At 41.8% G+C, this 24612-nt stretch overlaps 2 protein-coding genes across 28 annotated transcripts; one reads left to right on the top strand and one right to left on the bottom strand.

Annotated features, from left to right (window-relative positions):
* Window positions 1-1856: 1856 nt before the first annotated feature.
* LOC127332786 (uncharacterized) lies at window positions 1857-5311 on the bottom strand. The gene is made up of 2 exons (XM_051359128.1): window positions 5246-5311; window positions 1857-2441 (listed from the first exon to the last, which is right to left on the bottom strand). Exons 1-2 carry the CDS (start codon window positions 5309-5311, stop codon window positions 1857-1859), a joined length of 651 nt encoding a protein of 216 aa, XP_051215088.1.
* Window positions 5312-13853: 8542 nt separating this feature from the next.
* On the top strand, window positions 13854-24246 carry LOC127299648 (uncharacterized). Of its 27 annotated transcripts, none has more exons than XR_011756817.1 (15): window positions 14009-15328; window positions 15428-15562; window positions 15731-15885; window positions 16158-16231; window positions 16300-16338; window positions 16484-16573; window positions 16669-16773; window positions 17268-17335; window positions 17447-17541; window positions 18976-19105; window positions 20528-20637; window positions 21442-21549; window positions 22065-22137; window positions 23308-23390; window positions 23866-24246. XR_011756817.1 is itself a non-coding variant. In XM_071829145.1 (14 exons), the coding sequence occupies exons 3-6, from the start codon at window positions 15511-15513 to the stop codon at window positions 16711-16713; spliced, it is 342 nt and encodes a 113-aa protein (XP_071685246.1). In that variant the 5' UTR covers window positions 13854-13984; window positions 15191-15328; window positions 15428-15510; the 3' UTR covers window positions 16714-16773; window positions 17268-17335; window positions 17447-17541; window positions 18976-19105; window positions 20528-20637; window positions 21442-21549; window positions 22065-22137; window positions 23308-23390; window positions 23866-24246. The 27 variants fall into 27 exon arrangements, 4 of the variants coding, with proteins under 4 accessions (XP_071685246.1, XP_071685243.1, XP_051185731.2 ...); XR_011756810.1 differs by having other exon boundaries at window positions 16300-16399; XR_011756816.1 differs by having other exon boundaries at window positions 14010-15328; window positions 16300-16334.
* The last annotated feature ends 366 nt before the right edge of the window (window positions 24247-24612 follow it).

The raw sequence follows: 24612 nt of genomic DNA, 5'->3' as shown, positions 1-24612 counted from the left end.
GTCAACACCATTTGGTTCACCTTGATGTGCTCTTGGATGAGGAGAAAAGAGTTAAGAGAGTTTAGTTTAGAAAATGCTTAATACAAGGGCTCAAAGTGGGTATCATGTTAACAATCGCAGTTTTGACCCTTATCACATGTAACTTAGATTTGATTTTCCTTTTGATTTGTTTTGTGTTTCTTTGCTTCAGAAGGTATTATTATGAGTTTATAAATGTTTCCCAACCATTTACACAAAGTAGAAATGGCTTAGGCCAAGATTTGCAAAATGGCTATTTGCTCTCATATGCCTTTTTCTTTTATTTTACTTTTCTTTTGCTCTATCTCTTTTTGACTTCAAAGATCAAGGTTTAGGGTTTAGGAGACATTGGTAAACACTAAGAAAACAATCATGGCAAACATCAAACCATACATGCATGAGTACTATGCACACTATGCTAAATTAATTAAGTTTTTGTTGGCTCCAAAATTTGGGAAAGAGAGATTGATAATCTTCATTGATTTGAAATGTTGGGATGTTACAAGAAGGGTGCGGATGACATCATTAATGGTGCGAATGGCTCGTTTGGCTTTACCGTTATGTTGAGAAGTGCAGGGGCAGGAAAAGTGAAAAAGGGTTCCATGGGATTTAAAGAATGAATTTAGTTTGATGTTGTCAAATTCTTTTCCATTGTCTCATTGGATAGTTAGAATATGGAGATTGAAGTGAGTGGTAACAAAGGCGTGAAAAGTAACGAATGTAGCAAACACATAAGATTTCTTACGAAGAGGAAAGCTCCAAAAGTAATGAGAGAAATCATCAATAATGACTAGATAATAAGAAAAACTAGACATTGTAAGAACTGGGGATGTCCATAGATCACAATGTAAAAGTTCAAACGGTCAAGTAGTAGAAGATTGCAACAAAGAAAATGGTAGCCTAACATGTTTGCCTAATTGACATGCATGACACAGGGAAAGTCCTGTTTTATTCGTTGAGCTGGTGGGTAGGGATGGCGTGGAGCTATGGCCGGGGTGTCCAAGGCGGCGATTCCTGAGGTCGTGGGAGATGGTGGCGAGGAAGGCGGCAGCGTAGGCAGGTGGGTTGATGGTGTAGAGAGGACCCAAACTGTTACATCGGAGAATCACGATTCCGCTGGGAAGAGCCTTCACAGAAAAACCAAAATGATCAAATTCAATGGTGCAATGATTATCGATACAGAATTGACGAACATATATGAGATTTTTGATGAGTTGTGGAACTAGGAGTATGTTGCGAAGATAAAGAGGTTCAGTGAGGGTGTTAAGAGTTCGGGAACCGATGTTAGTAATAGGAAGAGTTTCACCGTTTTCGACGGTGACAAATTGCGATGAAGATGGAAGGAGGGAGTGGAAATTACCGGGATCAGATACCATGTGAGAGGATGCACTAGTGTCCATGTGCCAGACGTTATCGGGGAGCTGCAGGTTGTTGAGGGCAGCGAGGAGGGCCGGGTCGATCTGCGGTTGCTGGTTGGCACCAGGGACATAGGGGCCCTGGGCGGTGTACGCCTGTGGTGTCATGCTGGGGCGCGGACCGAGGAGGCCCTTAGATGGAACCTGCCAGGCTGTCGTTGAACGAGGCTGCCACGGTGTCAATGGAGGTGGCTGCCACGGGGCCTGCTGAAGCTGAGCGCGAGTTGGGGCCCCCTGTCCAGGGGTTGAACTGCACGTCCGCGTCCGCTACCACGTCCACGGCCTCCGCCACGTATATTGTTGGTGAAGTAGTTGGTGTCACGGCCATCGGCGCGATCGCCCCCGAAGGGAGCAGACGACGAGCGATCGCCAGAAGGGGGCGTGTGCACCCCCGTTGTTGGGCAGCACGCTCTGGCCCATGGCCTAGAGTGCGGTGGAGGCGGCGTTGTGGGCGTCGGTGCGCCGCTGAGTTTCTTCCAGGATGAGGGCGGAGCGCGTCTGAAGAAACGAGGCGAACGACACCTGAAACAGAAGAAACAAACGCAGATGGGCGCAAATATCATTAAGGCCGTGGAGGAGCGTCAGAACCAGCGTCTCTTCGCTGATGGGCTGGCCGATGTTAGTGAGGGCTTCGGCGAGGTTCTTGAGCTTGGCGCAGTAGTCACTGATGGAGAGATCGCCTTGTGGTGTGTTGCGGAAGTTGGCCTCAAGCTGGATGGTGCGGTGCTTCTTGTTGTCGCGGAAGAGGTTCTCGATGACGTCCCAGATGGTGAGCGCGGTGGAGCCAGGACGCATGACGATGTCGAGGAGGTCGGTGTCGATGGAGCCGTAGATCCAGGAGAGCACGGTGTAGTCATCGCGGCCCCAAGCAGAGGTGGGGGACGTGTCGAAGGGGGTGGCCTCGCCAGTAACACGGGTGGTGAGACCATAGCATCCGAGAGCGACGAGGAAGAGCTCCCTCCAGCTTGTGTAGTTGCCGTCGATGAGGCTGAGGGGTATTCCGAAGAACTCGGGATACGGGCGTCCTAAATAATCAACCAGTTGTTTCAAATCCTTCTCGAACATGAGGTTTCCTCCGTGGCCAAGCTGATAAGACTTGCAGGTGTACTCCATCTGTGAAGAATTATGATGAGTAAGTTAGAGAAGTGTGTCAAACTTTTATGTAGTAGTATAAGAAGAATAGAGCATAACTTTCTTACTTTTGAAGAAGATCTCAAGGATAAGAGTGAGAATAGGTTTTCATAAATAGTCACTTCATTTGTTTTGAAACTAAATTTTTCAGACGTCCATTCTAACTAGGGTCTCCTAAGGTCAACAATGGCTCTGATACCAACTTGTCAACACCCGGATTTTTAAGTCCAGATCCTTATTATGCCATTCCTCGCAATCCCAGGAAGATTATTTTTGCGAGACATAATAGATTGATATCACAACACATCATTCATTACAACACATAATCGTCTTACAAATAAAGGATCACATGATCCAGTCTTATTACAATAATAGAAGTTCTATTGATCCATTACATAACACATAGCGGAAGCGAAGTAGCGTAGTAGTAGTCCATCTATTCCACAGGCAACTGTTGACGTCAGGAGTGATCCTAGTTGTCGTAGACGTCCTGTTGTCCTTCTTCCGGGTTCTGGTACTCTTCTTCATAGTCTGGCCATTTGAATAGCCAGGGACATAGCCATGAGTACTTTAAAGTAATCGCAAACTAATACTAAGGTAAATACTATCATCCATAGTAAGGGGGTTCTAAGCTCTAGTTTCATTTGCAGAAAGCCAGTTTTATTTCATAAGCACTTTTAATATTCAAAACTTCTTCATTTGCTAAACTCAAGTGGGAACATTAGTGTCATTCCCACAACTCGGTTGTGATTCAAAGTCAAAGTCACCTTTTAATTCAAATCACAAGTCACCATTCATATTTTTTAGAAAAGTTCTGATGACGGAACAGTATGGCCTTTCCAACTGTCCATAACCGCGGACGCGGCTATTCGAATAGGTTAAACTCTGCAGAGGTTGTACACTTGTGCCACAACAATTGCAATAGTTCGTCAGGGGTAACTGGCCCTGATTTATCGTACGCAGTACGCGAACTACCAATCCTAACCTTTCATTTACATACCCTAGTATAGGCACCTCTCCCCATGAGCTTGGCCTCCCGGTGAAAACAAACCGTCAACCCGGGAACTGCACAGGGCTTGGGTAGTACATTCACCTCATTTCACGTCATTTCACATACATTGGAGGCAGCCTCGGCATAACCCCTATGACGCTTGTTCAGAGGGAACCCATACTAAAATACATAAGTTTCCAGCTAAGCCTTACCCAGATTCAGGTATTGTGGGGGTACTTGTAAAATTGGAATGGTATCGCATCCGAACCCAACCATCAGATTTTGGTAAGTTTCACCAAGTCATTCACAAGTCATATTCACCTTCAAAATCTTTCAATAGAATGACTCCTCATTCCAAGGTTTTCAAAATCATTTCAATTCACAAGTTCCCAACTAGAGTAGTCACTTTTAATATTGAGCACTAGCAACTAGTTATGAGGGGTGCTAAGTAGTTTGCCTTGCTTCTAGGCTAAGTGTGATGCTCTTGTACTACTCCATAACTAAACCAAGTGAATCATAAATCAAAGAGTAACTTTTATAAATGAAATTCAATAAAGCTTGTAAAGTAAAAAACTTGGGATAGGATCAATAAGTAAAATGTAATGGTGCCTTGCTCTTGTAGAGCTTTGCACTTTGCAAGAATATAAGCTTGCAACCAAAATAGTTTGCATTAGTCTAGCTTGCCTTGATTGGTGAGGTGATCAAAGTTTTCTTGCTCTTCCTCTTGGTAGAAAACCTCTTCCTCTTGATATAGTCTCCGGTACTAGCGTCTATAAACGAATACGAGGATACAATCACCAATCAACACTTAAGTAGTCTTACCTGGCCTTATTGGCTCACACAATATCTAGCATCACTACTTACATTTATTCACAAAATATGCTAGGGTTTCTTAATTAGTATTAGGAAAACAATTTCCTCTCATCGAAATTGGAATTATGGTTTCTATGTAGTTCTTTGGAGAAATAATTTCCTCTCATTGAATCTTCTTAAGATTTAATCTTCTCAAATAATCATGTATGCTCACCTGTTGACCAAGGTCAACACTTCACAACTTATCATTTGAGAAAGATGATTGAAATGAGATTCATCATCTCATGTGATTCAAATAACCATTGTACTTTAAATACTATATTGATTTAAATTCCTCAAGTGAGCAAGTGTGAACCTAAGCAATAGAGGTCAACACATTACTTCATAACACTTGAGAAAATGATTTAAATGAGGTGCTACACCTCATAGATTTAAATTCCTAAAGTTTGAAATAGTTTAAATGGACTAGTATTGACTACATAGCCAATAGTTTGCTTCTAGCCCATGATCATGTACAGAACCCATATCATATTTTTACATAGTAAATTGGAGTTGGTGAAATGTGAATTATAGCAATTGGATTCACTTCAAAATTCAAATTGGTTGATTTTTAAGATTTATTTGAATACTGAAAAGTCTCTGTCTTGTTATTTTTGCTATTCAAAAACTACAAAGTTATGGGGTTGAATCCAGTGGGATTAGCTAGATAATTTCATAAGCTTTCTAGAACATTTTGATTTCCTAGATTTGGACTTGTAGTTTTGAAACTATTCAATTTTTAGCACAGACCAGTATTGAATATTTGCTGAAACACTAATATTTGAATTAAACCCAAGTGGGCTAGGCGGGAACTAGATGGGCCGAAACATGTTTAAACCGCGAAACACGGCCCAGCAAGCATCTGGTGTGAGTGGGCCGCCCAGATGAGGTAGGGGTCACCCATCAGTGGCTCTTAACAGAGCGAAGCGGTACGTACGATAGGATCCGTCGGATTAGAAACAGATCGGGCGGTCGAGGATCACCGTCGTCTCCGACGAGATCCCGACGTGCTGGCGGCGTGCCTAGGGGGTCGGGGAGCGTACCAGGCCGCCGGCGGTCGATGGCGAGGTACGAGGCGACGTTGGCGAGGGTGAAGAAGCTCCTGGTACAGTGGCGAAGCTTGGGGAAGCGTCAATCGGCGGCGAGGATCTCAGGACTCCGGCGGACTTCGGCTTGAAATTGCTCCTGCTCCGGCGAGGTGGTGTCTAATTAACTTGTTGAGTAGAAGCAAGGATGGGAGGAGAGTGAGTTGCTGTGAAGAATTCGTGCTCGGGATTGCTCTATTTATAGATGGGGAGGTGACCGGCGGGTGCTGTGAGAGAGCGTCGATGGCATGGCTTCTCCGGCGCTTGAAGGGGCAAGGCGAGGACGGCTATGTGTAGGCATCATCCTGGCGATGCTCAAGGTGTAGCTGGCGCAGAGAAAAGGTGAAGGGATCGATCGGAAGTGTGTATCGAGTGCGGCAGTACCCGCGGTACGTTTCCGACGAGGACGACGGTGACAAGGCGGCCGCAGGCATTCGAGCATGTCTACGCAGTAGAGGTGAGGGTGGTGGTGCTCGACGCAGTCATAGGGGTGTAGGGGGAGGACGAGGGCGATCGGGCGCAAGATGCTCTGGCGCGTCCCAGAGCGCGCTCACCGCGTGCCTGGCATGCCCTGGCATGGTGCTAGGCGCGCGTCGCCTGGCCAATGCCGTGCCTTGGCGAGCTAGGGCCGTGCATGGTGAGGTTCATGGTGATGAGTAGATGCTCCTGGACAAAGTTTTACTGAGAGAGGGAGGCCAGAGAGATCAAGTGCTTTGAGGCCGGCATGGTACACGGCATGCCAAAGTTCTGCCCTCTCCACGCTTTAATCGACCATGGCAAATACTGGGCTTGATGCAGGGGCTGCAGAAGAGCCTCATGATCACAAGATAAAGAGGGTTTAGGCAAGAATCCAGTGTGTAATTGAGTGTAACTCAATTCTGGAAAGCTTCCTGCCAACTGCTCAACGAAATGGCCGCATGAACATTTTTGTGGAATTTTGGAAATCTTTATGGTGAGTCTCAAACATATAATTAATGTGATAGAATGGTGGTGGTGGTATTCATTTTGGAGTTGATTTGCAAAGTTTCAAAAATGTGGTCATCTTCACTTTGTTTCAAAGTCCTCTCTTGTCATCTCTGTTCTGGTCAAAGTCAGCATGGGTGGTCAACAGCAAAGTTGTTCACTTTGACAAGGTCTTGGATGGGGTGGCAAGTGTTGACCAAGTTTGGTTTAAGAAAAGATAAAACCAGGGGTGCAAAGTGGTGAAGATAATATAAAGTGGTCAAATGACCATTATCATATGTAAGTTGCATTTGCAATTTTCTTTGATTTGATTCTGGTTTCTTTGATGCATTTGGGTTTGTAATTGATATATAAGTGTTTTACAAACAATGGCACAAGCCAAAGTGGCCTTGATGGAAGATTTGCAAAATTGGCTAATGTGTATGTGAGTGAAAATGGAATTTTCTCACTATTTGATTTCACTCTATTTGATTTGATTTTTCTTGACTCCAAAGTGATTCTTATTAGTTTATGAACATTTCCAAACCATTGAAATCATTCCAAAAGGTCTAGCTCAAAGATTTGCAAAAATGGCCATAACACATAAGAGGTGATATGTCAATTTTCCTTATTCTTGTACTTTGTTTCCCTTGCTTTACTTGGGCATGGGTTAGGGTCCATTTAGTGTTAGATTAGGTTTAGAGATGGTTTCACACCATTTGGGTAAGGTATAAAGGCATAGGTCGAGATTTGGTGAAATGGCTATGTGTCACATATGCCTCTATGCATATGTTGCATTTGAGTTTTAATGTGACTTGGCTTGACCCAATTGGTGTTGTTGAGTGTTGAAATGGTATAGAGGAGTGATCCAACCATTTACAACATGTCTTAGGGTCAAGATTCTTAAATTTACAAATTTGCTCTTTTACTCTCATATGCCTCTATGGCATTTTTAGTTTCTTTTTATTTTCTTTTGTTTCACTTTGGATTTGCTTTGATAAGTACTAGGTAAGGTGTATGAAGGTTTTCCAAACCTCTAAACAAAGTATAAAAGCTTAGGGTAAAGTTTTACAAAAATAGCCATAGGCATATATACCTTTTTTTCTTATTTAATTTCCTTTTTCTTTTGTTTTAACTTGGGTGGTGAAAAGAGAGGTGAGGTTTAGGGTTTAACATCATTTCAAAATACTGTAACAAGCATTCATGGCAATATCACAAGAATTAAGCAAGATCACTATGTATCCAACTAAATTTAATAAAAGTTTTTGTTGGTTCCAAAATTTGGAAAAAGGGAAATTCATTTTCTTTGTTTTGTAATTTTTGGGATGTTACAAACCCTTCCCCCTTAAACAAATCTCATCCCGAGATTTTAAGAAAAGTTAGGTTCCTAAGAGAGATTGAGTATTTTGATTAACAGGAAGACATACTTGGCATGGTCTGGGGTGCTTCCTGAGCTTCAGTGGCATTCATGTGGTAGAGGCGGCCGTTGTTGTTGTTCTGGTTCCTTCTTCCTGCAAAGCGGCGCTGTTGCTGAGCCGGTGCTGCGGTATTGGCGGCAATCTTGGCAAGCTTCTTGGGGCACTCATTGGAGTAGTGACCCACAACTCCACATTCATAGCAGTTGATTGTTGCCTTGTCCTTGGGGGTGATGGGGGTAGCATTGCTCCCAGTCCTCGGGGCAGTATTGGTGTTGTTGTTGTTTCCATTATTGTTGTTGCTGTTGTGGTGGTTATTGTTGTTGTGGCTGTTGTTGTTGTTGCCTCCGGGCTTCGGGGGTCCTCCGTTGTTGTTGGTGTGGTTGGGGCGATAATTCTGGGCAGGGGGCTTGTTGTATCTTGGGGTGAATCCTCCAGAGGAGTTGTTGCGGTACTTCTGGGTATGGTGGGGTCCACTCTGATTCATCATTCTGCGCTTGCGGTTCTCATTGGCTTGATGCAGCTTTCCTTCCATCTGTATGGCTGAGTCTACCAGGGCTTCTAAGTCAGCGAACGGAATGTTCACCAAGACAGTTTGCATCTCGTCGTGCGGTCCGTTCAGAAATCTCTCCTTCCTTTTTTCGTTGGTGTCGGTCTCATCCGGGGCGTACCTTGACAGAGTGAGAAACCTGTCGCGGTATTCCACCACGGACATCCTTCCTTGTTTGAGTTCCCAGAACTCGTCTCTCATCTTCTTGATCAGTCCTTGGGGCACATGGTACTTGCTGAACTTCAGCTTGAAGTCTTCCCATGTCATCATCTGTCCCGCATTCATTGCACGGGCACTTGTCCACCAGGCTCTGGCAGGTCCTGACAGGTAGTGGGTGTGATGTCTACGGGTGCTTCTATTCTTGTAGACAGTGTTGGGTCTCCAAGAGCAGAGGTTTGTAGAACAGCAGCAAGTTTCCCTTAAGTGGATCACCCAAGGTTTATCGAACTCAAGGAGGAAGAGGTCAAAGATATCCCTCTCAAGCAACCCTGCAACCACAATACAAGAAGTCTCTTGTGTCCCCAACACACCCAATACACTTGTCAGATGTATAGGTGCACTAGTTCGGCGAAGAGATAGTGAAATACAAGTGGTGTGAATGAATATGAGTGGTAATAGCAATCTGAATAAAATATGGCAGCGAGTAAACATGCAACAAAACAGTAAACAAACGGAGATTCGATGCTTGGAAGCAAGGCCTAGGGATCCTGCTTTCACTAGTGGACACTCTCAACAATGATCACATAATAGAACCACTCTACACTCTCTTGTTGGATGATGAACACCACTAATTGTGTAGGATTACACGAACCCTCAATGCCGGAGTTAACAAGCTCCACAATATTCGATATTCATGTTTAAATAACCTTAGAGTGCATGATAGATCATTGCAATTACACCAAGTACTAACATAGCATTCACACTGTCACCATCACACTATGAAGGAGGCATAGATCACATCAATACTATCATAGCAATAATTAACTTCATAATCTACAAGAGATTACAATCATAACCTACGCCAAGTACTACACGATGCACACACTATCACCATTACACCGTGCAGGAGGAATAGACTACTTTAATAACATCACTAGAGTAGCACATAGATAAATAGTGATACAAAGCACATTGCAATCATAAAGAGATATAAATAAGCACTTCACTATGCCATTCATAACAGTGAATAAGTATTCTGTGAAATATAGCCTAAGAGACCCACACGGTGCACACACTGTCACCTTTACACACGTGGGAGAAGGAGTCTCCGGAGATCACATAAGTAAAATCAACTTGACTAGCATAATGACATCTAGATTACAAGCATCATCATATGAATCTCAATCATGTAAGGCAGCTCATGAGATTATTGTATTGAAGTACATAGGGAGAGAGATTAACCACATAGCTACCAGTACAGCCCTTAGCCTCGATGGAGAACTACTCCCTCCTCATGGGAGACAACAGCGTTGATGAAGATGGCGGTGGAGATGGCAGCGGTGTCGATGGAGAAGCCTTCCGGGGGCACTTCCCCGTCCCGGCGGCGTGCCGGAACAGAGACTCCTGTCCCCCAGATCTTGGCTTCGCGATGGCGGCGGCTCTGGAAGGTTTCTCGTACCGTGGCTTTTTCCGTATCGATGTTTTAGGTCAGGGACCTTTAAATAGGCGAAGGGGCGGAGTCGGAAGGTCGACGAGGCGGTGACACAGTAGGGGGGCGCCCCCCCTGGGCCGCGCCGCCCTAGCATCTGGTGGCCCTGTGGCCCCTCTCTGGTGGCTCTCGGGTGTTCTGGAAGCTTCGTGGAATTTTAAGATCGTGGGCGTTGATTTCGTCCAATTCCGAGAATATTTCCTTACTAGGATTTCTGAAACCAAAAACAGCAGAAAACAGCAACTCGCCCTTCGGCATCTCGTCAATAGGTTAGTTCCGCAAAACGCATAAAAACGATATAAAGTGTGAACAAAACATGTAGGTATTGTCATAAAACAAGCATGGAACATAAGAAATTATCGATACGTCGGAGACGTATCAGCATCCCCAAGCTTTGTTCCTACTCGTCCCGAGTAGGTAAACGATAACAAAGATAATTTCTGAAGTGACAGGCTACCAACATGATCTTAATCATACTATTGTAAAGCATATGAGATGAATGCAGCGATTCAAAGCAATGGTAAAGACAATGAGTAAACAATTGAATCATATAGCAAAGACTTTTCATGAATAGTACTTTCAAGACAAGCATCAATAAGTCTTGCATAAGAGTTAACTCATAAAGCAATAAATTCAAAGTAAAGGCATTGAAGCAACACAAAGGAAGATTAAGTTTCAGCGGTTGCTTTCAACTTGTAACATGTATATCTCATGGATAGTTGTCAATGCAAAGTAATATAACAAGTGCAATAAGCAAGTATGTAAGAATCAATGCAGAGTTGACACAAGTGTTTGCTTCTAAGATGGAAGGAAGTAGGTAAACTGACTCAACATGAAAGTAGAAGAAAGGCCCTTCGCAGAGGGAAGCATTGATTGCTATATTTGTGCTAGAGCTTTTATTTTGAAAACAAGAAACAATTTTGTCAACGGTAGTAATAAAGCATATGTATTATGTAAATTATATCCTACAAGTTGCAAGCCTCATGCATAGTATACTAATAGTGCCCGAACCTTGTCCTAATTAGCTCGGATTACCTGGATTATCACCGCAATACATATGTTTTAACCAAGTGTCACAAAGGGGTACCTCTATGCCGCCTGTACAAAGGTCTAAGGAGAAAGGTCGCATTGGATTTCTCGCTTTTGATTATTCTCAACTTAGACATCCATACCGGGACAACATAGACAACAGATAATGGACTCCTCTTTAATGCTTAAGCATTCAACAACAATTAATTTTCTCATATGAGATTGAGGATATTTGTCCAAAACTAAAACTTCCACCATGGATCATGGCTTTAGTTAGCGGCCCAATGTTCTTCTCTAACAGTATGCATGCTCAAACCATTCAACTCATGGTAAATCGCCCTTACTTCAGACAAGACGGACATGCATAGCAACTCACATGATATTCAACAAAGAGTAGTTGATGGCGTCCCCAGGAACATGGTTATCGCACAACAAGCAACTTAATAAGAGATAAAGTGCATAAGTACATATTCAATACCACAATAGTTTTTAGGCTATTTGTCCCATGAGCTATATATTGCAAAGGTAAAGGATAGAAATTTAAAGGTAGCACTCAAGCAATTTACTTTGGAATGGCGGAGAAATACCATGTAGTAGGTAGGTATGGTGGACACAAGTGGCATAGTTATTGGCTCAAGGATTTTGGATGCATGAGAAGTAATCCCTCTCAATACAAGGCTTAGGCTAGCAAAGTTGTTTGAAGCAAACACAAGTATGAACTAGTACAGCAAAACTTACATAAAAGACATATTGCAAGCATTATAAGACTCTACATTGTCTTCCTTGTTGTTCAAACACCTTTACCAGAAAATATCTAGACCTTAGAGAGACCAATCATGCAAACCAAATTTAAGCAAGCTCTATGTATTTCTTCACTAATAGGTGCAAAGTATATGATGCAAGAGCTTAAACATGAGCACAACAATTGCCAAGTATCAAGTTATTCAAGACATCATACCAATTACCACATGTAGCATTTTCTGTTTCCAACCATATAACAATTAACGAAGCAGTTTCAACCTTTGCCAAGAACATTAAAAGTAAAGCTAAGAACATATGTGTTCATATGAACCAGCGCAGCGTGTCTCTCTCCCACACAAGCATTTATTCAAACAAAAACAAAAACAAAAACACACAGACGCTCCAAGTAAAGTACATAAGATGTGACCGAATAAAAATATAGTTTCAAGAGAAGAAACCTGATAATTTGTCGATGAAGAAGGGGATGCCTTGGGCATCCCCAAGCTTAGATGCTTGAGTCTTCTTGAAATATGCAGGGATGAACCACCGGGGCATCCCCAAGCTTAGAGCTTTCACTCTTCTTGATCATATTGTATCATCCTCCTCTCTTGACCCTTGAAAACTTCCTCCACACCAAACTCGAAACAAACTCATTGGAGGGTTAGTGCAATCAAAATTCACATGTTCAGAGGTGACACAATCATTCTTAACACTTCTGGACATTGCACAAAGCTACTGTAAGTCAATGGAACAAAGAAATCCATCCCACATAGCAAAAGAGGCAATGCGAAATAAAAGGCAGAATCTGTCAAAACAGAACAGTCCGTAAAGACGAATTTCTAAGAGGCACCAGACTTGCTCAAATGAAAATTCTCAAATTGAATGAAAGTTGCGTACATATCTGAGGATCACTCACGTAAATTGGCAGAATTTTCTGAGTTACCTACAGAGAATTTGACCCAAATTCGTGACAGCAAGAAATCTGTTTCTGCGCAGTAATCTAAATCTAGTATGAACCTTACTATCAAAGACTTTACTTGGCACAACAATGCAATAAAATTAAGATAAGGAGAGGTTGCTACAGTAGTAACAACTTCCAAGACACAACAAAACAGTAGCAAAATAATCACATGGGTTATCTCCCAAGAAGTGCTTTATTTATAGCCATTAAGATGGGCTCAGTGATTTTAATGATGCACTAACAAGAAATAATAGTTGAAGCAAAAGAGAGCATCAAGAAGCAAATTCAAAACACATTTAAGTCTAACCCACTTCCTATGCAAAGGAATCTTGTACACAAATGAATTCACGAAGAACAAAGTGATAAGCATAGGAAGATAAAACACGAGTAACTTCAAGATTCTCAACATAAAGAGGGGAAACTTAATATTATTAAGATGCATATAACCATGTTTCCCTCTCTCATAATAACTTTCAGTAACATCATTGATGAAATCCACAATATGCCCATCACTTAAAACATTCTTATCATGGTTCATATGCATAGAAGTATCATTAATTTTGGCATAAGAAGAGTTCTTCTCATTAATAGTAATTGGAGCAAGATTATTATCAAGAATCTGAACATGGTAAACAAGTTGCATATTAAGGGAATTGTTTTTGGCAATCCAATCATAACTATGACAAGTTTCATAAGGATAGTTATAACCTATATCATAGCATTCTTTATAATAATCATCAAAGATTGGAGGCATAGTGTCATCATAAGAAATAGAATAGTTATCTTTCACAGTAGGTTCATCTGTGACCATACCATCATTGTTACTAGAAGGAGATGTATCAAACACATAATGATCAGTAGCAAAAGGATTTTCAAACACCTCTTCCCCAAGCTTAGAGCTTTCTATATCATTATGGGAGGAAGCATGGATAGCACTGATACTATGGCAATTATTATCATCATCATTTTCAGAATTAGTTTCCCAGAGATTTGCAATATCAAAAGTAGTGTGCTCTTTCAAATCATGATCACTAATGTATGTAAAGGGCATAGGAAGATCATTGTATTCAGATTCATTTCTCCTATAAATGTCCCTAGAGTACCCGGCCATCCAAGGGGTCTGAAAGGGGCAAATCCATCGTGTCCCTCCATTTCACTAGCACAGTAACTTCTCAATCCCGCTTTTCACCTCAGCCGTCGGATATGGTAAGTTTTTTATCACCTTTTGCTTGTCCTGTCGAGTCCATGACAGACGGGACCTTATACGTGCGGGGGCCGCCGGTCATAGGCAGCCACACAGGCTCGTTCATGTAACCCTTCTCGTCTGGAGCAGTGAAAACCTAGACGGAGCCAGTCTCTCCTCCCGACCTCCTCCAATCCCCACCTCCTCTTCCGTCCTCCAATCATCCCTCTCCATCCTCCTCCCCCAACCCGTGCCGCCGCCTCTACTCCGACCTCGACGAGCGGCGAGCAGGCGGAGCCATAGGGGACGACCACGGTGGCGTGCGAGAGGAGGCGCCGCAGCAACGCATCCTGGAGGGGGCCCGGCCGTGTGGAGGTTGCCCAGTGGTGCAGGGCTCGAGATCTCCTTCTCCGGAGGCGGCGAATCGTCCACTGCTGCCCGGGGCTCGAGATCTCCGTCGGCGGCGGGGATGGTGACCGGATGCGAGAAGAGCCCCTTCTGGTGCTACCGGACCTGCAACGGTGGTGGCAGAGTAGAGAAACAAATTATTCCCGCATGTCCCGGGCCGTGAAGAGGAGACGGGAGGAGGCGCGTGGGAGGATACACTGCAGGACCGCGTCTCGGAGGAGGGCGATGGGGCTAGACAGGACGGCCGCGATGGACGGCGAGAGGAGGAAGTTGGCGGCGCGCCGGTGGAGTCGGCAACGCGGAGGGCGGCGGCGCGTCGCCACAGCCGGCTGCTGCGTTTCGGCGGCGGATGCAACCAGGCGTGCCCAGGATCGTCCAGGATTCGCCCCACCCGCGCGAGACATCCATTCCTCCCCTTGCTGCGCGGCTCAGGAATTCGCCTCCGCCCAGTCGCTCGCCTCCAATGGTGCGCTCGTGGTGGTCCGTCTCCACCGGTTCTTGGAGGAGATGATCGTTCTTTCCTCCTCACCCTTCTCCTTGTGGGTAAGCCCCAATCCCTCCCCTCTCTCTGAGATTCACGAATCTGGAGGAGGTCACCAGGATGTGCTTCTCGGCGAGGAGACCTCCGGGAGTGGCCAGGAGGGTCTAGCGGCGTCCGGCATACGTGCCTCATCGGCGCCAACGCGGCCACTGCAGCTCACGTGGAGCAGCGGGAGGGTCTTGCTGCCAGGAGCTCAATCTCACCCTCCTCTATTTGAACAACGCCTACTCCACATCCAGGCCTCTCTTTCAGGTTCACTCTTTATCTCCCTCTTCTGCAGCTCTGTACAGAGGAACGTAGTTGTGGAAAAAGCACTACCACTTGGTGTCACAACCGTCAGCAAAATTTGGATTCATGAAAATGACTCTTGGAGAAGGGTTTGTGCTAGATTTTTATCCATTGATGTAGTCTCAGCATTGTAAGTGCAGAAATAAATCCTGGTGAACACAAATCTGATTTGAGTTCATTGCAAGGTTTTCAGTTTTAGATAATTGTTGTTTTGCTTACATGTCTGCAGGGAAGATGCAGAGGAAATCCTGAGGGCAGTAGAATACATCTCCAAACATGATAAAATGATCTTGATTCGGCTGATGTGGTGCGATGGTGGCGTGGGACACATGTTGTGAATGCTTTCCTAATCTTGATTTCAAAGGTAGAACATGCACCAGCTTATTCCTTGGTTTCTGCTTCATTTGCTTTTTGTTTCTTAGTGGTACTGAATGTAACTCATTTGAGCATCATCTCATCTCAAGTTATAGTCACAGACATCAAGCATTTGGGACTGACTGAAATAACACTGGAGCATCTTGTGCTTTCCCAGGCTCCCAGCAGGCCCTTTCCATTGAGAATGACCACATTCACGACATGTTCAGTCATAGGATGGCAGCTTGCAGGAGGAACTCTCAAATGTCCGGGGCTCCACAATATTCTCCCCGCAGCAGCACTCATGCGGTGGCTCAAGTGATGCCCATACCGGTCAGTGGCATATTCACCTCCATCTTTCGCTTTATGTCTTGCTTGATTTGGTTGCATTGCAAGATTACTGTGTGGAGGTAGCAGCAATAGGTATTGTTGTTTGGGCTTTCAGGTTGATCGTTGGAGGTCATTGAAAGATTTATTATGTGGAGGCTTCTCAATTGCTTGGCTACAAGAGCATAATCATAACATCGTTTGACTTGCCATATTTTAATATATGCATCGCTTTATCTCTCTTTTTGGTGGTTGTAATCTATCTGTTCTCTGTCCAGGGTATTTCCTCTGTAGAGATCTCTTTAATCTGGAGTGCTAGAAAGTAGCCTGCCGCAACTAAATATGGTTCCAGGTTGCTCCTTCGCCCCTCTCATCTATAACTTCATTTTGAGCAATTTCTGACCCCATTTAACTGGTCAGGACCACTTGATCAGGACTGGTCTGGGAATCAATGCGTGGGTACCAATTAATACATCCTCGTGATGAAATATTTATTAGCCTATAAGAACACCACCTCATAGTTAATTCTCTCTGTTACTTTTGTATTAGTTTGTTTTCCTGAAGTTGAATTTTGACCAACTCTATCTTGTCTATGATGATCCAGTTGCCTGAGTTCAGGCTAAATCTCCCAGTTGCTGGTGAAGTCAACATCAATGTATCATTCTCTACGAAATTCGATTATAGTAGCTCAATGGTTGGTATAATTCTTTAATCTTGCATTTACTTGAGCTTCATGAGACACGCTGAATCATATACATGGGTTCATTTTTCAAACTATTGGTCTGACAGAAAATGGAAAGGGAAAGGAAAAAATACCATTGGCTTATCGAATGAAGTAGCGCTGACTTTGTGTGATAGGACTCTACAAACTTTGACTTTGCTTGATAAATGATGGCAAGTTCTTAATCATCTGGCTACTAGCACTGAAGTATGTTATCTGTGTGCACTGTGTACTGTGAAACATATACTGCATTTTGACCAGATTTACCATATTCACATAAAACAACTACAGTATTCGATTTTAGATCCTCTGATTGGGCACCTTGTACCAATCTGCCACTTGAAATGAATATTAGCATGCATTTTACTATATGATTATGTTTGTTAGAAGGTGTGATATGTTGTTTTTTCCTTTCCAGCTTTCTGCCCTTGAATGTGTAAGCATTCATTTCCTACAAAAAAAGCTGCTGCTCCTCAATCATCTAAATCATGATTATGCGGCTACTTGTGTGTGGTTTATAATTGCTCATGTCTATTTTACCTTCTCCAGTTCACTATCCTCATGTATAAGTAATACTCCTAAGTAAATTTGATTTGACTTGGGTAATGTTTGATCTCTTCTCAGTAGTATCCGACTCATTAGGTCTTGTTTCGTCACCATCTTCCAGGAATTTATGGGAACAATGGTTATCTGATGGAATCGTGCAATTATGGCCTTAGGCCAATGCGAGCTGCTGTAAGATATTAAAATCTTTGTTCATAATTTTTTAAAGCAGTGTGCTTGGCAACCCTGCCGTCCAGCATTCTGACTTTTAATTCCGAATTGATGTTTCTTTTATGCGTGAAGGTTGGAGGAAAGAAGAGAAGAAATAATTATCAAGAAGATCAAGGTAACTTTTCGCGGAGGGGTGCCATTCCGAATATTGGTGTGCTGCAGACTCGGTGAGTTTCTTCCCCTTCCTCCTCTTCTCTTCTCTCTGTTTACAGATTGCTAGAATGTTTCATCTTGACGTGACGTGACGTGTTAGATACTTATTTTGTTCTTTGCTTAATTGTCACTGCTTGATGGTCAAGGACATCGAAAGTAGAAAAGTGACACAAGTGAAATGGAAAGCACATGCTAGATAATTATAGGTAGAAACACCGTGCCTGCCAACTCTGGTTTTGAATTGTTATAGACCACCTGCATATAATTAAGCCTCGCCTAAAAACGCTAACCACCAAGCTCCAGAGATAGCCTTCAGGTTCATCCAGATGGTGATTCCCAATTTGCAGACTCCTTGATCTCTCCACATTTTTTAATTGACTGATGATGGTTCTCCACACTGCAACGATGTGTATGCCTCTCCATTCCTGAGCCCTTGGTTATTTGGTTAATTAGTCCTATGGAGTATTTATTTTCTGGAGTTATGATACGATGCATTATAGGTTTGTGGCATAGAGTCAGTCCATCACATTTTTGTTCGGCTGTCAAGAGGATGAAATGCCAGAACTCGATATTTAGGAAGGTTTTGGTTGTGCAAATGTCTGTAAGAGGATGTTTAAATGTCTATAAAAAATAATATTTTGTGTATCTGCAAGCATTTTGATATATGAAATTCAGGACATTTATTGAGAGTTTGCTACTAAAGATTAATTACGATCCCATGGAGCATTTAGTTTCTGGAGTTATGACACACTGCATTATAGGTTTGTGGCATATAGCCTGCCCATCACAAATTTGTTCGGATGTCAAGAAGATGAAATGTGAGAACTGAATATTTATTAAGGTTTGTGTCTGAAAGTAGTTACATAGGTTGGGTGGTAGAAGTAAAACAAATAGCCAAATTTGATCTTATGGAGTGAAAATTTATATGCTTTTTGTGCTCAGACAAAGCGCAACTAAGATAGTCCTTTAGGTGATCTGGAACAAATATCTGTGTAGTTCAGTTTGCACCTTAAGCTTTGCTGTTGGTCTCATTATCAGGCAATGAGTTATGTGCAGTTGGATACATATAGAATGTGCACCTTGCCAACTTCAAATTCAAATTCGATATTTCTGATGTTTCTGGTTTTGTTGCATTTATGAGCAAAACTTGGGAAGCAGCTTCAGGGGTTTGATCCTTTCCAAATGTGCATTTAGTTCAGCGTGACTTGTTTATGCACGTATAAAAGGAAACATTTATTTCACATCGGATTGATGTATTTCAGAATTTTATGCTAGCTGTAAAACTCTTTTTATGTACAACCTTATTTGATTGTTAGAAAGAGAAGAGAGGTTTTCTCATCTCTACTGTCATGATAGTCTTGTTAAGCTTTAGCTAGGTCTTTTGTTTGCGTACATAACATTGTTTCTGTAAAGGTTGCTAACTTTGTCGTCTGTGTGGTCACTTTCAGGTAAATGACTTCAACATGGCATGAAATACATGGTGCCGGTGGGTGCAGTGATGGCCAAGGCGATTCCAGTAAGGAAGGAGGACATGCTGAGGAAGAATCGGCAGCAGGTACAACTAGAGTCGCCATGGAGGTAGCCCCTCTTTCATAACGATCTCCAACTTAAGTGTGTCAACATAGCAAGCCCTCATGGCCTCATATCATGCATCCACCCCTTAATTCTTCTCCAACCCCTTGTGTTATGGACGTTGCTGAATGAACGTAGATGGAAAATTTAACTCCATGGTAGCGAACATTTAATCAGTATTGTGGGGCAGAATCTGACATAGTTAAGGTATATTTTGCAATATTGGGTCGATAACATTTGGCATGCTCCTTGGTTGCTTACATGGTGCCTCATATAGTTAGTGCCAAGATGATGAGAAAGTGTATCTTTTTCTCACCTTCCGTTTCTGGTTAGTCTCCATATTTGCATCTGCGAGGTAAAAAACCGAGTCTCCTGTCATGTGATTAACTTTTTAGATACCTCCTAATTTTTGTGATGAATTTATGTGGTAGATTTCTTTTGGTAAATATGGGACGCCTACAACTGATGGGAAATGAACTTGTTAGCTCTGTTTAATGTAATGACATATTAACCTATGCAGATACTGGACATAGATGTTTTTGTTAGTAACCGCAAATGTTTAGTTTGATGCCATGTCATTTTTCTGAATTATGTGAGAGCTTCAAATGATGTTTGTACCAGACCGTGGGCGTTGGGATGGTCCTGATGCGTGGCTAGCCAGTGTAGTTGTGGGGGTAGGAATACAAAAAGGAATATACTTTGATCGAAACCAGGAATTACTTTGATATGTCCTGCCAAGGCATAATAATAGAGTAGGTGCTAAAATCTCACCCATTCCTCAATTAATTTGTTCCTGCAACTAAGGAAGATGACCGTGTTTGCTATAGGTACATAGAGATCTCTAGGCACCCCTTTGGTTTAAAACTTAAATTTACCCAAAAAAATCTTTGAAGAATACATGCTTCCCTTTTTTAGTCATCCTATGGGGTTGCCAACTATTGATGCAATAATGGAACATGATTCTTGCTGATTATTGTTACCAAGCAAGTGGGCAGAAATGTTTTATGTGCATTGAGTGAACTAAATCTGCTGGTTAGTTAATTTTGGGAGTTTCTCGCAAAAAAAAGTTAATTTTGGGAGAGTTGGGTTAGTGAAGGTACATCAGCTTCTCCAATAACATTTTGATCCGTGTTGGTTCATCCTAAAGATTATTCATGCTTGGCTCATTTGTACATATGTGTGCTTGTCAAGACAAAGGCAACAAAATTCCGAAGGTGGTAATTTTTTGTTCCCATATGTGAATGAATGAATACTACTTCCTGCAAATCTGTACTAGGCATCAGATACTTTGCAGATTCACTATATTAAAGCAAGGTTAATGCGTAGTTCGGAGGTTCTGGTTCTCATCTGCATTCCATTCTTGAGTGCTTTAGCCATGATTGTTTGAAACATCTTAAAGCCTAATGTTGCAATGATATGACGGTCCAGAAGGAGTACTTAACGGGAGCGAGCTAGGTGGAGGCGTGAATTGAGCGAAGGCTGGCGGCGCGGAAGCGAGCGTGGGTCACGGGCGCAGCTAAGCGGTCACCAGCGTCTGAGTAAGTGATTTGTTTTTTTCATAAGATGTAATGTCTTCTGTTCAGATGAATTAAGCATAGATGAATAGAGGTTGGCGGATGGGTCCAGGTTTGACCACCAGATGTTTGTTTTAAAGCGTTGCTCAAAGTGAGATTTATTTTCTTGATGCCTATAAATTTTATTTACTTTAGAACACTGTAAAAGGTAGCATGATTTTTGCTCCTTGACAGGTTACCGATTCTGGTTCTGGTTCTTTGTCGAGTTTTTTTAGCTCCATGAAGTGTTATATTAGGCACCATTTCTATTCTCTTGATTCTCTTATATTTGCTGGTCAACACGAATAAATGCACAATCAGAGAGAAATGTAGAGAAAAATAGAGGGCAACAAGTGCCTCGCAACTGGCTGAAAAATTGCACTGAATGGAGAGAGCGTTGCGTCGACCAGGGACCTGATCGGGTGTATGGCACCATGTCATGGAGGGGCACTGCGGCCTGTGGCCCAAGGCGCCACAATTTTTCTCGATGCCCACATACCTCCCAGGTCAATACGGATGACATTGCTATGGCGTAGTTGGCTATCTGAATATTCATATGATTGCAACTATTTTTTTTGTACTCAAAGAAGGAATGGGTTTCGTATGTCTTTATTTTTCGGGCAGTTATTTTGTGTCATTCAACATAGATTTCGTATTGATTATGTATCCTTTGCATATATTCACCCTGCAATATTGTTTTTCGTTATGTTTGCATTTAGATTTTTCTTATTTGACTATATAGGTGCTTATAGCCTCTTATGCTTGTTTTTTACACGTCTAAATATGCAGGTTGTGGTCGCATATTCAAATTTGATGTCGTTTTAGCGCTTTGCTTCTGAATATCAGCACAGGGACTGACATTCAGGGTTTCAGGGATTCAGAGAGCCGATACTTTAGGTATTGTTTTATTTGCATGTGTATAGGTCTATCATGAACAACCATTTTTTCCCGTTTTCTTCTCTTGGGTTTATGGGATCTAAATAATATGTGTGCTTAGTCCCAGATTTTCATCGTCAGTATAAAAAACTGATAATGGTTTGTGCTATGCACGGGGTAGCTTTACAACGCTCTCAGAAAAGGAGTAGCATTACCAAGACAGACATGAGCATGGCTAAAAGCAAGGCATTACTGTTATAATTCAGTTTGTTGTACCGTGCAACCTGCTATTTTTTGTACCGTATTGTCATGGAAGTATTTAGATTTCAATTTATAATACCCCTATTGGTACTGCGAAAAATAATACCCTATTAGCGTGGGCATACAAGCTTCATTTGTTAATATCTCCCATGCTCATTCATATTGTGTAAGTAAAGTGAAAAAGGTTAAAGAAATCTTTCGAACAAGTTTGTATTTACTCTATAAATAGTGTGTATTACTGAAAAATAAATAAGAGAATTCTTTTCTATTTTCAGCCAGGACGGCAGTGAGTGCATGACGGTGGCCTCAGCTGATGGACGACGGTGACCGCCGAGCGATCGGCAGCAGGTACGAGCTCGTGTTGTCATTGGTCAGTCAATCTACATGCTCTTTTTTAGCTTAACTGATATGCTATTATGGGACGTTAGGTCAGTTTAGTCAAATCTGCTCCCATATGCTAACCTCAATCAAATGCTCCTCCCTGCACTTGTGCTGCAGTCGCGCACTCTGCATCTCTTCCTCATCAACCTATTTACCTCTTTCAGCTTTTAGCTCTGCAAAGTAGACGTGCACTTAAAAATTGGCAGTACTACCCACCGTCTCCTCTCTTTATTCCTTAAATACTTTTTTGGGTTTAAAACTTCTTCTATCCAATGATGGTAAAACTTTGAAAACCCATAGATTAAAGTGATAAGTGAATTAACTTGTGATGATAAAAATAAAGATATTACTAGCCATCTGTATGTTAATTATTGTTTCAAACATATGAAAGTCTATTTAAAATTCCAAGCAGGTAGTTCTAGATACTTTCTTAAGAAAACTATGATCGTTTGATTCATGGATAGCTTAGTTAGCAGTATGATGTAAGCAGTGTGCTTCTTTGCTTCAGCTTTAGAAATTAGCTCTGAATAATTGCGTATATGTGTGATTTTAATGTATTGCTATTCTTTTTTCTGGTACCTGCCTGTAGTTTCGGTTATTTGATTTACTATCATTGTTTGGACAACTTGTCATTTCCCCATGCTTTGCTCATCAACCTTCCATTTTTTTATGTTCAGAGCAAATAAATGATTATTACCTTCAAAATGATGTTTGCCCCACTTAGACCACATTATTTATAAGAATTCAAAATATTTACAAGAATAATTTACCCGTCCTCTGTTTCCTAATATAAGACGTTTTGGCAGGCTTATTTAGCATTCCAAAACATCTTATATTAAGGAACGGAGGTTTGGGTTGCATTTATGATGTATACATATTCTCTGATCACAGTGATTGTTGTTAGCCATACATACATATCCTCATTAAGACATGTGAAACAGGACAGATAAGAAAATAAAGTCCACCTTTACGTGAAAAATATCAAAGCTGGATCCACTGGATTCATCTATCTCAGATTTGACTTTCTGTGGAAAATTATAGAGGACACTATCCATGATATTCTACCTATACAACCGTAAAATCAATGGATTGCCATCCTTTCAATAAAAAGTCTGAAGATATTGTATTATGTTTCAGGTAACAAGAGCAAAGGCTGCTGCTCATTGTTGGGTTCCAGGACTAGGAAGGAACACTGAAGCTTATACGTTTTAAAGGATCAGGTTTGTGTTTCCATGACCCCCGACTGCCGAAACTCATTTGAGATTAGAAATTACCATTGTGTTCGAACCACTCTATATTATGTTGAAAACTTGATATAGCAGGCCCACAAAAGTTTACTAGGTGGAAGTTGTAGATTGACACATCAGAAAGCACCATGCAGAGTGTGCAAGGTCCTCCATTCTAATGGGAAATTTGACATTGCTAGAACCAACGATATTCTGAATTTGAGTGTTCTAGAATACTTCAATAGTAAGTCTCAAAAGAATAAAATTGGTTAAATTAAAGGTACAGTTGAAAATTAGGTAAACCTGACAAAACAAAATATAAATGTGGGTCTATCTGGAATTATACTATCATATAGGAAATAATATTACTGTGTTAGCCTTCGGCTAAGATGAAAAAAAATGGTGCTACCTTCTCGATACAAATATGTTGACAACCAATAATGTGTAGTTCTACCTTTTCTTTTTGCAGTTTTGGTGTTCCATCTTCTCTATCAAAGCCATAGGGCTTGAACCCGCTGCTCCGCTCTAATATGGCAGCAGCTGGGAGTTGGTGACAGAGCAGGTTTGGACGGGGCTACCTTATCCTGTTTTTTTGGTTTAACCCATTTGCCTTATTTATATGTACTTTAGCTCCCCAGTTATATTAGCTATTTAGCTTAGACACCATCAGAGTATTTGTTAAATATGGTCCAAGTGTTATTTGTTAAATGCTTCTACTGCCAGTTGTCTTCCTCAAACAATGCAGCATACATGTAATATTCAGAAAAAGAGTAGAATGAAACATATTATTGTAATATGAGCTATTTACTATGGTGCTACCTTTTAATTCTATCCTTTGTGTTGTATGCCAGTGTATTGCAATTCATTACTTTCTAATCAACCTGGTGTGCAATCAATGTATTAGTTATCTATTTACTGTCAGTGCCTTTGTGTTTTATTTCTTACTCAAAGGACACATGGCTTTAATTCTGGCTGTCTTTGTGCTGGGGCGCAACGGTGTGCTTTGCATCTATGCTTTGCAATTATACACTTCGTTTAATGCGGTGCTTTTAATTTGAGTTTGCTTTAGGATGTTTAGATGGCAATTAATTTGATGCTGAAGAAATTAGAAATAGTAGCCATCAATATTTTTATCATTGATTCTAGGATTAATAATTATTATTACTTTGATTCTCTGCATTATACAATAAATTTTTATATATAACAGTTCTATTCC

The sequence above is a fragment of the Lolium perenne genome, chromosome 1 (assembly GCF_019359855.2).
Source record: "Lolium perenne isolate Kyuss_39 chromosome 1, Kyuss_2.0, whole genome shotgun sequence".
NCBI lineage: Eukaryota > Viridiplantae > Streptophyta > Magnoliopsida > Poales > Poaceae > Lolium > Lolium perenne.
The sequence above is the reverse complement of the archived record's forward strand: the minus strand, read 5'-3'. Positions and strand labels throughout refer to the sequence as shown.

Bases quoted from the DNA above. Each gene is read 5' to 3' on its own strand.
- LOC127332786 (XM_051359128.1), bottom strand. From the start codon at position 5,311: ATGGGTGACCCCTACCTCATCTGGGCGGCCCACTCACACCAGATGCTT. The intron at 2,442-5,245 runs GTTTAAACATGT...CCGTATCCCGAG, and splicing joins TTGCTGGGCCGTGTTTCGCG to TTCTTCGGAATACCCCTCAG.
- LOC127299648 (XM_071829145.1), top strand. From the start codon at position 15,511: ATGGTGGCGTGGGACACATGTTGTGAATGCTTTCCTAATCTTGATTTC. The intron at 15,563-15,730 runs GTAGAACATGCA...GTGCTTTCCCAG, and splicing joins TCCTAATCTTGATTTCAAAG to GCTCCCAGCAGGCCCTTTCC. The intron at 16,574-16,668 runs GTTGGTATAATT...TTGGTCTGACAG, and splicing joins TCGATTATAGTAGCTCAATG to AAAATGGAAAGGGAAAGGAA.